Source organism: Schistocerca cancellata, chromosome 8 (assembly GCF_023864275.1).
Source record: "Schistocerca cancellata isolate TAMUIC-IGC-003103 chromosome 8, iqSchCanc2.1, whole genome shotgun sequence".
In the NCBI taxonomy this organism is placed as follows: Eukaryota; Metazoa; Arthropoda; class Insecta; order Orthoptera; family Acrididae; genus Schistocerca; species Schistocerca cancellata.
The window spans coordinates 494,888,784-494,902,647 of record NC_064633.1 but is presented as its reverse complement, the minus strand read 5'-3'; the positions used below and the strand labels follow the sequence as shown (position 1 = coordinate 494,902,647).

The 13,864-nt window shown below is 36.6% G+C and overlaps 1 protein-coding gene across 5 annotated transcripts in view; it reads right to left on the bottom strand.

The window, feature by feature from the left end:
• Positions 1-8,231: 8,231 nt before the first annotated feature.
• The window catches only part of LOC126094537 (NADH-cytochrome b5 reductase 2), a 52,732-nt gene continuing 47,099 nt past the window's right edge, over positions 8,232-13,864 (bottom strand). For all 5 annotated transcript variants that reach the window (XM_049908964.1, XM_049908962.1, XM_049908966.1 and 2 more), the window contains one exon: positions 8,232-10,916. In XM_049908964.1, coding sequence (XP_049764921.1) covers positions 10,744-10,916 — 173 coding nt within the window. In that variant the 3' untranslated portion in view covers positions 8,232-10,743. The remainder of the gene's footprint in view (positions 10,917-13,864) is intronic.

The window sequence follows — 13,864 nt, the reverse complement described above, 5'->3', positions numbered from 1 at the left end:
TACTCTGGGTTGAATACTGTGTAATGATGATTGTTAGTCCTGAATGCCAATATTGAAACTTCTGTTTGTGAGATATGAGTGTGCAAGAATACAAGTGCACCAGAAAACCAGCATAACAGTGTACGGATGAGGTCATTCTGCCACTAGCCCGTTACTCAGAGAATGAGTGTAGGGGAGCAGATGCAGGAATCCCACATTATCACTCATGGCAAAGACTTTGAGGTAATTTTCCATTGTCTTCCTCTAACACGCAATGAAGTGACAAGTATGTATCCATATCAAGTGAATGACTGTTATGAGTGCTTATAATTTAGTAGTGTTGGGCTTTGTGCTGTTAAGGGTGCCGGGAAAGTGCGAGGATAAAACACTCAATCCCTGTCAAATTTCTGACCATTGACCTTTTCAGGCACGTCTTGACCTCCATGAGAATACTATGAATAAATGGAGGGGGGGAGGGTCACAATGGGCAGCACACTCTCACTTATGGTTGCAAATTTGTGTGTGGAACACTGAAGAAGAAACCCTCAAGTCATCTGGCTCCATTGAAGTGACAAACTCCATGACTTCCTTGCACATCTAAACTCTATTCATCCCAACATCCAATTCACTATGGAGACCGTGGCAAAAGCAAGACTGCCATTCTTTGACATCATGGTCAAGAGAAGAGAAGAGGGCAGCACAGAATGTGCACTACTCAGATGCAGAGTGTCTTCTCCAGAAACTGGAACACCTCAGAACTGTGTTCCAAAAACTTGGAATGGTAGATTTGTTGCACTTCGTGCCCTTAAAGTGCCCTTCCACTAGATTATAACCTGTGGAGGTGGACAAAGTATGGGAGAAAGAGGCAGCCACTGCCTTTATAGTGTACACTAGTGCAGTATTCAGCACATACTGAAAAAGCACCGAGAAAGAGCTGCCTTTTATCTGCCCAATAAACACAGGCATTACTAGGGAGCATCAAATATGACCTCAATTTACAGAAAGCTGGGTTTATCAGATTCCTAGCCAATGTGCCATGACATATTGGACAAACAGTGTGCACCATATGCTGGTCTACGACGTTAAAAATCACAATTCTTGAAGCGTTGAAACCACTCACAACACGTTCTTTCACTAATAGCGCCCTTATCATACATATTTGAGAACATTCGATGAGACTCAGTCACTGTTTTCTGCATATTGAAACTAAACAGTAACACCTCCTGCAAGTGACAAGAATTAGGCTCATAAACTGACATTTTCAATCAAGAACAACTTTATGATGCAAACATAAATTGACTAATGTTTGAATAAGGTTATGTTGACAATGGTCCAAGCTAACTGCCTGACGTCTGCAATCTGTTTCTTTCGATCACGACTTACCATTGTCACCACCTATCAGCAAACAGCGGAAGCAAAGTTATACACCTTGTACAATAAGTGATAAACTACTTAACTTTCATCATTTTTGGGGGGTTGTCTGCAAAAAAGTTTTGTAAAGGTCTGAAATTGTGTGTAAAGTTTGCTGCAAGTCACTAGGTGCTCTCATTCTCAAATACTAGATGCATAAATTATGGATATTAGCATGTTATAGTCACACTGCTTTTTCACTCCCAACGCCATCTCCACGCCTCTGATAGGTAGGTCGTTCTTACTGCCACTGCAATTCTTTCCGGACAGTAAGTGTTACGTGTACCAAGTTCAGTTGAAATTGTTCCAGTGGATTGAATGTGTACAGAAAAGGGCAGAATGGGTGTTCATAGGCTTGTTTGATCATGGGAAAGTGCCACAGACATACTGAAGAAACTGAACTGGCAAATTCTTGAAGATAGACACAGACTATCCTGAGAAAGACTACTTAAAAAGTTTCAAGAACCAGCTTTAAATGATTACTCTAGGAATATACTATGGAAGCCCATATATATAGCTCCCATAGGAATTGTGAGGACAAGATTACATTAATTATAGCATGCACAGAGACATTTAACAGCCATCCTTTCCATGCTCTACATATGAACGGAACAGAAAAAAGTTTTGATGACTGGTACAATGAGATGTACCCTCTACCGTACACTACACAGTGATCTGCAGAGTACACATGTAGATACAGACTTAATAAAAATCAATAAAGCTTCATAAGATGTATCAATCTAGAAAAGGCAGTCATTATCTAATGTAAAATGGTACAAGATTTATGAAATTATATGAAAAACAGTTATGAGCTATAAGGAAAGGCAGGTAATACATAATATGTACACGAATCAATATGGGACAATAACACTCAGTGATTAAACAAAGCAGTAGGCTTTACCAGAAACATCGAACCTGAAATGAAATGAAATTTCATTTTTTTCACACTCAAAACACTTGATAATGGCACTTTGAATCCGAAATCATGATTGTGTAAGTGTAAATGTAATACTGCAAATAAACAATAGTTTAATGGTGGTACTGACTTTAAAGAAATGTGCAGATTTAGCATAGTTTAGGTGACCAGATGCACAGGAAATGGGGACCATTTGATGGACACAATGAGGGTGAGGGAGAAAGTCTCCTCTCCTCTCAGCTCTAATAAACATTCAAACAAGCTCAACCATTTCTATGAAGTCAATCACAGTTTTTGTTTTCATCCTGATTTTTTGAATGCTGAAGTTGGTTTTCCAAAATTTCTACAAAGCTCTTCATTGCAGCTGACTGCATAATCTCTTCAGAAGATGCATTACCACACTTGAAAGTTGAATAGACAAAATTAAGCTCATCTTTCTCCACACTAATGAGAGCTTCACTAACTTTCAAAAATCAGTAGAGTGCCTCTTCAACTAGGAACAGGGCGCAAATGACTCTGGAGTAAGCATTCCCACTCATCATTTCTTGAACATTGTTTTTGGCATAAACAGTACTGTACAACTACTCCAAGCCACTTCCTGCTATGATGAATCCAATCTCTGACAAAAAGGACATTAACAAGCGATTGAAGGAGCCAAGTTGAGGAATGGGAGACTGACTACTGCAGAAGTTTTGTCCTCTCTCGTCGCATACATTTCCATGCAGCCACTCCAACCAGGTTTACATTCTTCTGGGCCTTCCAACTAGGTACCACTCAACTAAAACAAATTAAGCGTTCGGCCATGTCCATATGATAGTGGTTTTATTTTCAGGGAACCCATTTTTGTAACAACTATTTTGGAATCGCCAGATGTACTTGGGGCTTTCGTAAGTTTGTAAATCAAACAGGCTTCATTTTCCAACAGCACAAGCAGTAACATTCTTTCGAGGTACATTTTCCTCTACGTGATGAGTGGCTTTACATGTTATGCAAGCAATTCTACTCATGACATAAAATGTGTTATGGCCATTCATTCACAGAGTGGACATTGTAGTCTGCATCATCTAAAACAAATTGCACGTATCCATTCTCAATTCTTGTGCTCTCTTGTGGTTTTTTTTTTTTTTTTTTTTTTTTTTTTTTTTTTTTGTGGGATCTCTCATATTATAAAACTTCCTTGTAAGGTACACAAACACCCGAATGGCACAGGATATCAATCAAGACCCTTGAACCAAATTTTCTGTGGAATGAAACACCCGTTTCAAGTTGACAAGGGACAAAAGTGACCTTGGATGTGCAGTGCTTATTACACTGTGACAGTAATTCGTTTCGTCCTTTGAATTTTCTCGGGTGTTTTCTTTTAAAAGTAGGCTGTATGATTTCAGTTCTCAAGACATTGAGTACTTCATGCACAAGTCAAGTTCCTTCCTTACAAATATCTTAAGTTGTCAGAAAACCATAGCTTTTGGACTTATCTCACGTCGAATAATAGCTACTGCAGTTTTGATCACTATGTTCTTCCTGAGCTTCATTCTCAGAGTCCTAATTTCTATGCCAGTTGTCTGATAAAATATTAGCAGTTGCCCCAAAAAAACAAATCACTCCTTCCCCTGGTGAAACTGTAAAATTCAAGCTATCACCATAGTGCTGGAAAAGTTTTTCTTTTAAAATGTATGTCAGTATAAGACTCAACTCAACTTTGGGACCCAGTTGAAGGAATATATTTTGTAATTCTTCAAACATGTACCAACATTCATCATTTTCCTCCAAACAATCACACAGCTCTTCAAAAGCATCTTCTCTTTTGGCATCAGTGCTTGCCCACCTTTGGGTTGTTTTGCTCCTTTTCCGGGCAGTTATGATATTGGCTTTTGAAATGTCTGGTGGCAATGCCAGTGGTATCTCCCATCAGAATTGACAAGCTCTATAATCTGAGAGAGCCTCACACTTACCTCATCTCCCCACTTGTCGTGCCTGTTATTTGGTTCCATTCAGATGCTTTCAATCAGTTCAAGTTTTTGTACTAAACTCCACTTTTCTTGAGCTGGGTTCCTGCATTTAGATCTACACACTTGTGGCCATAACAAAAACATAAGATTTTCAAATCAAATGATTCACGAGGAATCTTTACTGCAGGTTCCTTTTCTTGTTGAGGTGGCTTTGGATATATCAGCACTATGTACTTTAAGCAAGTGACTCTGCAGGGACTTCTCTCTAACACCATCTTTATGAATTTCACTGCACTGAATTATTTTGTCCACCACCTTTGTAGTCAAAGTAATTATTTCACCACCATTGTCCTTCAACACACTCCGCCATAATTCACACACTTTCAAGTGATTATCACATAGTTCGCACAGTATTCTGAAGATGAACAATAAAAAATATGACAGCAGAACTTCATTAGAAGTAACACTCTCAAATGTATCCAATGGATCTCCGAATATGATTGAGGGAATGAGAGTAGATGAGAGAGAGTGCGAGGGGGAGGGGCGAGTGGCATGTGCAGGGTGGAGCAGTTTAACCAACCCCTTACGCACAGCTTTGTACTGGCGGCCACTATCTTTACGCTTCCAACCCTTTGTGGTGTCTCTTAGCCTCTTTTCGACTACAATACGATTGTACAACATTACATCTTATTAAAATTGTTTCATTATTTCTGAATATTTCATTTTCCCAAAAACTAAAAAATAGAAAAAAATTTGTACTTTTACACCCTCCATAACGCTTGGAACTGTTCACTTTACGGTGAATGATAACAGACAAAAAGTTTCAGGATAAAGATTTATTGAAATCATTGACCACGGTTTCGGTATATCTAAATATACCTTCATCAGAAGCAAAATATACCTGAACAGGAAGGCACCATAATTATCAAAAACTTAGGACCATAACAGAGAAAGAAAAAACACTTACAGCTTAAGTAACCATAAAATTACCAAAGTATTACAAGCACAAAACTTTTAGTCACTTACTAAAATCACATCCTGCCGTGGAGATACATATAACAATCCTTCCAAACGCGTTGTCAGTAGTTAAAACATCATCTCCATTTATACAACATAATTATGAACAGAAGGTCGATGCGAACATGACATAGCAATAGTACCTTGCCTGTGAACTAGCATGAAGAGGGTGTGGAAGCCCTAAGGCAGACAGTTTCACCGAGAGAGGACACTTGTGGGATGCGCGAGACACTAGCGCACGTTAAAACCCATGGATACATACCCATGCGCATCAAAATTATTAGAAGTTGTGCTAATTCAAACCTTCGGTCTTAATAAATAAAACATATCAGAACCATTTAAAAACACTTTCATACAATAGAAAACATGAAACCAATTTACCTGTGTCCTAGTGTCAAGCAGGCGAAGCTTGCGCTAAGGAACACATCTAATTAGAGACGGCACTAGTGTTATGCGCGAGAATCTCGCGTAACTTAAAGACTCTGATACATACTAGCAAGAACAACCAAAATGTTATAGTAAACTGAAACCATCTATCATCGTAAATAAACAATCATTTAAACACACACACACACACACACACACACACACACCGAAAGCTGCGAACCGCAAATATCAAAATACATAACATCCCAACAAGACAGGAAAGGTGCATCTCGTCAGCATCAACAGGCAAGAAAACTAACTTTGGGTCAGCCAGACTATATTACATTACAGCAAGGAGGGGTTTGAAACTATCCAAAAAATTTTTGTTTCTAAGCTGCACCTGTCCATTAAGAATAAAACCATGTTTTTGAGACAGATGCTTGAAAATCTGTAATTCCTCGATCAGGTCCAGTTTATGTGGCATATGCTGTAAGAGCCATAGATGTTCAGCAAACATGGAACTATACACGTTTGTCCCCATTTTTACCTAGCATGTGTTCTTTATATCTTTCTTTAATGGGTCTACCTGTCTGTCCAATGTAATAGTTTGGGCACTCGTTACAAGTAATTTCATAAACTGTGTGAGGGTAATAACTTTATTTCTATTCCATTTTTGGGGAACACATCAAACAAGATAAGGAGACTTCTACAGAAGCAATACAGTTACAGAGTTGCCTTTTCCGTAAATAATAGTTTGAAACAAAGAGTGATTCATACTAATGGGCCACGGGAAAAACTTGGCACTAAATCCGGAGTTTACAAAATCATTTGTAACGACTGCCCAAACTATTAAATTGGACAGACAGGTAGACCCATTAAAGTAAGATATAAAGAACACATGCTAGGTAAAAATGGGGAAAACATGTATAATTCCACGTTTGCTGAACGCCTATGGCTCTTACAGCGTATGCCACATAAACTGGATGACGTAGAATTCCTACATGAAGTGAGTAAGGGATACAAACTGAACCTGCTCAAGGAATTAGAGATTTTCAAGCATCTGTCTCGAAAATGTGGTTTTATTCTTAATGGACAGGTGCAGCTTCGAAACAAAAAATTTTTGGATAGTTTCAAACCCCTCCTCGCTGTAATGTAATATAGTCTGGCTGACCCCAAGTTAGTTTTCTTGCCTGTTGATGCTGGCGAGATGCACCTTTCCTGTCTTGTTGGGATTTTATGTATTTTGATGTTTGCTGTTCACGGCTTTCGATGAGTATGTGTGGTTAAATGATTGTTATGTTTATTCACAACGACAGATGGTTTCATTTTACTATAACATTTTGGTTGCTTTCACTAGTATGTATCTGAGTTACGCGAAATTCTCGCGCATAACACTAGTGCCCTCTCTCGTTAGATGTGTTCCTTAGCGCAAGCTTCATCTGCTTGACACTAGGACACAGGTAAATTGGTTTAATGTTTTCTATTGTATGAAGGTGTTTTTAAATGGTTCTGAAATGTTTTATGTATTAAGACAGAAGGTTTGAATTAGCACAACTTTTAAAAATTTTGATGCGCATGGGTATGTATCCATGGGTTTTAATGTGCGCGAGTGTCTCGCGCATACCACAAGTGTCCTCTCGGTGAAACTGTCTGCCCTAGATCTTCCACACCCTCTTCACGCTAGTTCACAGGCGAGGTACTATTGCTATATCGTGTTCACGTCAACCTTCTGTTCATAATTATGTTGTATAAATGGAGATGATGTTTTAACTACTGACAACGCATTTGGCACGATTGTTATATGTATCTCCATGGCAGGATGTGATTTTAGTAAGTGACTAAAAGTTTTGTGCTTGTAATACTTTGGTAATTTTATGGTTACTTAAGCTATAAGTGTTTTTTTTCTTTCTCTGTTATGGTCCTAAGTTTTTGCTAATGACGGTGTCTTCCTGTTCAGGTGTATTTTGCTTCTGATGAAGGTATATTTAGATATACCAAAACCGTGGTCAATGATTTCAATAAATCTTTATCCTGCAACTGTTTGGCTGTTATTTACTGTGAAGATTTTCAACAGTTGCTGTTTCAGCCATGTTTAAAATCTTTAAACTGTTCACTTTAGAAAGTTTATCATCAGGACCATTTTTGTTCACAATTTAATGTAGATTATTAATGTATATGGCACTTTTCACATTAAACTGCATAGTTTTCGAAATTTTTAAGAAAAACCGATAAAAACTAATTTCCCAACTTCTACTCCTCCGCCCCCCCCCCCCCCCCCCCCTCCTCCAAACCCGATGCTTAAACTGGTGTAACAAACTTTTACTCTTTATGTTGAGGTTAGGCCGTTTTTTGCACTGCCAATAATTGCATCATTTAAGGAGAAAGTGATTAATATTGAATTACTAGAATGGAGATAGGCAATTCTGTACTTCCACTCATGAAACATAACAATTTGTTAAAAATTTATTTGCACTCTGTCTCCAAAAATAAAAAATCCATTTAATATCTAACTATACAAAAATAAATGCCAGCCACAGTGAAGCAATACTTTTAAATACAGACCAGAATTAAACAAAGAAAATATAAGTGTCATGAAATTACATACATGATTTTATTTTTAAGAACACTACTGTTGCACAAATCTGAACTTCTAAGATGAATGATGCTGGACATAATAGAAACCTTCTGCGGTGTACTTTCTTAACACTGTAAATGAGATTCAAATAAGTGTGATGTCTGTAAAGTTTGTACACCACAAACCTTCAGTAACTTTGCCATACAAACTACTCCAAATACATTTTTTAGTTCAATCATGTGGACAATGCCAAACGAAGAATTATGTAATTAATTCATCATATCACGAGCAAAGGAACTCTAAACATAATACACATTTGCATATTATTTTTCGAGATTTATCTTTGCTGACATTTCACACAATTTTACAACAATACTTGCATAATGTGTCTGCTGATGTTTCATAGAAATTTACATGTTCATGAAAGGAGTCAAGTTACATGAAATGTTTAAAAATGCTTTTAACGTCTCGGGAATGATACGTCCTGTGAATCTGGTAAAGAGGGGAGGGGGGGGGGGGGATTTTAGCATAGAATTTTAATTATTCAAACACCTGTCAGCAAACATTTAAATACCCTGTTTGTGGCTGTAACAACATTATTTTCCTTCTTGTACTAAAAATTGTTTCCTACAGCTGAAATTTGTATTATTCTGTACCAGTCTTAATGCTGTATAGCTGCTAGCATTCATAATGAAACTTATATATTTGTAAATTTGTGAAAGACTGGTAGTGACGACATGTGGAAGAAGTCTGCAAGAAGCAGCAAACAAACAGAATGCAACTGAAATGTGTGTATTTCAATGTTGTACTGCACACTCAATGCGTAAATAAAAGACATAATGTAATCTAGTTACAAAAACATGTGCAAGAGAGAAGGATTGATATATAATTATGAATATAAAAAATGTATCCTTATAAAATGAACATACCATAGACAAGTACAAACTTACCAGTTTGCCTCACACACTGTGTCAAATAACATTCATCTGTACATTTCAGAACAATCAGTTGTGTGGCATTCATGAGAGAAATGCCAAATAATCTGAACCAACAGATTTTAATGAAATAATGCTGTCGTACACAAACAATGGCAAATAATAATGTTTCACAAGAAGAATTCATAACTATTTTACTGTCTCAAAAACTATTGTGCATGTTTTGATTTACATTAATTACAAGAGTAACCTAAAATAATTACTTGTTTTCAATCTAATCACACTAAAATGAAAAGGTGAAAGCCAGTTACTTGAATAATACTGTCAAAATCTCTTAAGAGAGCAGGTCTCTCTTATTGTTCTAAGTGTTCAATGTATTTAGTGACCTGGATTGGTGGTCTCGAAACTTAGACATATCATGTATATTTAATTTTCTAATACCATAACTGCTAAAACAGCAGCCAATAAATGTTGCATCACTGACTGTTCTAGATTCACATCAGCTGTTAATGACAATTCAAGTATATTCTAGTACTAACTGTACATCAACAAATGTAAAGCTTTTTCATGACATGCCTAACTGTTGTGCTGTTTTTTACTTAGGTGATATAAATTTATACTGTCTTCACTAGCACTGCCATAAGAACACAAATTGGCAAATTTGATTCTACTGGGTAATAAACTACCCTAAGATCACATACCTGTTTTAAAGAAAAGTTTGAACGCTTTACAGAAAGCTGTACGATTTTCCTGGGTATAGCACATGTTTATTATATATCTAAAAATATGATATATTTAGATGTTAGCAGCAAGAACCAAGATCTTTAATCCAAAGCATCTACACCAAAGCAAAACACTTTGAAGATGATTAATATGTACAGCTATGTCACTAAATCATGTAATTTATCTTTACCGTGTTTAATGTCTATCTGAGAAATGCAAGGAGCAAAATCTGATTTCACACAAATCCATAACAACATTCCATTATATGACACTGGCAGTAAACTTTTTTTGGTCAACAACAGTTATTATGAACAACATGTAATGGCGAACTAATCACTATAAAGCATACAAGACAAGGACAATGTCTTTACATCTCACACCAAAGTGTACCTAACAGCATATTACAAGCCAACATACAAGCTGTCTCACAGAGTGTCATCCAACACATTTCCTAATCCTAAGTAAATGCAAATCCCTATGTCTAAAATGGGATGAACACCATCATTTACTTTATATCTATATAAAAATCATATCACACAGTGCTGGAATATGTATATCCTGAGTTGGAGAGCACTCCGGGGAATGGTAAAGATACATTTATCAACCTTGTGACTTTGGATTTTTAAGCACCAACTTTCTAGGCATTAAACACATTGGCAAACATATACCAAAAAATGATCACATGTGATATGACATGATGATATATTCTTATACAAAACGAACTACACTATTATAGGTGGCAGCATAAACTGCCTTACTCATAATCTTGCTAAACAATCTCACTATAAAACTATTATTATAATTCCATTCATATGAAGATGTTTACCTAACAAATTCGGATTCCAAAAACACATTACCCTACTGTAAATTTACTTAGTAGGCAAATCTCAATTTAGGATCATATCCTAGTTTATCAAGATTTGGCACACAAGCAAAATTGATCATAGGAGGGGGTCCACACATTAATACTAAGGTGTCTGAAGCTGGTGGGAAAAGATGTTCCTTTATCATTTCTGCTGATACAAATCCAGTACTGTATTTCCAACCTAAAAAAAATTAAAAACCAGAATGTCAATAATTTCAGTTATAATATGTTCACAAAATAAAATTTGTGTGCGCTAAAAATTATAAAATGCTAAATTAAAGGAACCCTCACATCTTGGAAAGTTCCATACAAATAACAAGAAAACATAGTTGGTCTTTTACACAGCAAACTGCATCAAGTGCTTTGAAACATAATTAACAATACAAAAGTAAAGATATAAGTAACAGTGCCAAGATCTCTCTTCAACACGCAAGTCCCGCTGTTGAAGTAATATCTAATTTCAACTGTGAAATATGAATATGCACTGAATGGAGATTTTCAGTGGAAATGGTGGTTTGTTACATGAAGACAAGCTTAAACTGCATCCGTTATACGTGACTCACTAAAACTGTGTGCCAGAACAGATCTTCAACCCACGTATCTGCCTTTTACATGCAGTACTCCAACTGGGCCACCTAAGCACAATTCGTGGACTCTCCCCAACTTCCAATTATATGCTCTCCATTCCTCCAAATTCCACAGTGATTATCCCACAATGTAGAAAATTAGCAGCTACTGCAGAATCAGAACAGTGGGAGATGAACTTAATGACAGCATTCAACTCATCACTTAGATAAAACACATTCTATGAGCATCTGTTGTTGATTATATGAGTCATTGGTAAAGTTGAACTTTTTCCTTTCCCAAATGCATTAACAGAGTGTGAAAAGGTAGTTCTGGGTTCAAGACACAGTTTGACACATTGTTTTTACCCAAGGTTTCCCAAACTGTATTGTATGGGAAATAAGTGGTTTTGCGAAAATCTATTAATAACAGTTATTTTTTATCCTCCAACATTCTGACAATATTTTTTAAAATTTTTTTGTGATTTCTATGTTATTAGTTACGACTCAAAGTTGAAGTAAGTACCGAATAAACAACTTTTTCATATTTTTTAAAAATTGTATTAACCTTTAAAATAAATAAGATGTTCAATCAAGGTACTAGGGTTCTGAAAGTGTTCCATCAAAGGAAATGTTTGGGAATCCCTGTTTTAAGTTATCAATGTTTCTCAAATCTGCCACATAATTATTGACAATATTATGCGGGGGGGGAGGGGTGGGGGACAAAGAAAAGTACTTTAGAGGTAAAAAATGGGCTCATTATAGGTATTTCCCAGTTTTAAACCACTTAATTTACTTTCGCTGTATCAGATTTCGACTTAAACACATTCTTATTGAGTAATCTAAAGTTTATGATAAGACTGTCCCCAATAAACTTGAATAAAATTTAGTTGTATCTTACATCTTCCAAAAGAAGGTTAGTATTGACAACTATCATCAAAATCAATTTTCTATTGCTTGCAATAGAATCACATGTAAAAGAAATAGTGACTTATTTACTGAATCTTTTTGTAGTGGTAGTTTTCAGACAGTTTAAACTCTGCTGTGGAACAACTTCACAAGAGCGGTATCATCCCATTTCATTACTAAGCTTTTAAACTGTTTGAAAAGTAATGTAGCATAGACTTTTTAAATACAGGGTGTTCATAAATTCTGGGAACACTTGCACAAGAACTAAACATTGTACAAGTGTCATACATATTGCATTTTGAAGAGAAACTCTAAGGGTTTTTTTATGTTTTTACAAACATTCAATATGTTAAGCATGAGTGATCTGGCAGACATCAATACAAGAATCTAATTATTGCCATACCCATCTCAGCATGGCATCGTCGGCTGTAGCAGCTTCTTCCCGTATTGTCTCTCGGAGCTCTGCTACATCAAGTGGTAGAGGTGGTACATACATCAGATCTTTAACATGACCCCAGAGAAAAAATTCACATGGAGTGGGATCTGGTGATTAGGGAGGCAATTCCATGAAACAGCTCGCTCCGCACCGGAACTCGCCATGTTTGCAACTAGTGCTGGCTATCGGTAAATTACTAAACTATGACCGGGGAACACTACTTTCAGGATTTCTCTTCAAAATGACATACGTATGATATCTGTACAATGTTTGGTTCTTGCACAATAAGTAACTCCAAGTATTCTCTGACATTATGTACACCCTGTATTTAGAAAAGAAAAGAAATTCTCAGTGAAAAGAAGTTTGGATTTTGAGAAAGACTTTATGAACAGTCCACGCAATACATTAGCACCGATAAATTTGAACTTCTTACTACTGAACTGTGTTAAGGATTTCAACTGTATGAATCATGAAATCACCGTTCAAAAGTTAAAATATTATGAAATCGCTGATACATCATACTTGGGTTTTTAGTCTTCTGTGTGCCAGTAAGAAATGTTCGACAGATCATTCTCCACGAAAATAGCAATGGGAATTGTCAAATTAAGAAGCCAGGCATGGCAATCCAGAGGTTTCTATCCAGGGTCCTATGTTGTTTCAGATATTCCTAGTCCTGTGTATGCAATCATGAGGCACACATTCTACACAATAAAAAATAGTACTAGTTCTCTTCAAGAAATTATTAATGTGAAGGAACTGTAACTAAAGTTTTAGACTGCTTGGAGCATACATTTCAGTATCTCTTCGAATGTCAGAGAGATAATCTGTTCAAACAGTTAACTTACAAGCAGAAGACCGTTTTGTGTTGAGTTATTGGGGATATGTATGTGTAGCAACCTGGAGTGGAAGACCCCCAACCTCGAGTAGAAATACCCCACAGGTCAGTTACATTTGCAGTAGGTCTGTTTACTTACACTAATGGGTCTCTCGTGTGCGTGTGTGTGTGTGTGTGAGAGAGAGAGAGAGAGAGAGAGAGAGAGAGAGAGAGAGAGAGAGAGAGAGAGAGAGAGAGAGAATTTGTCAACTATTTCACAATACATGTACTTAATTGCTTCGTTGTTGCTAATATTTAAAATGCTACCACTCAATTTAGTTTCATTAAAGCCTTAGCTTGGAGGGAACATTTTGCAAAGCAGCCAGCTGTTTCAGATTTGTAATAAG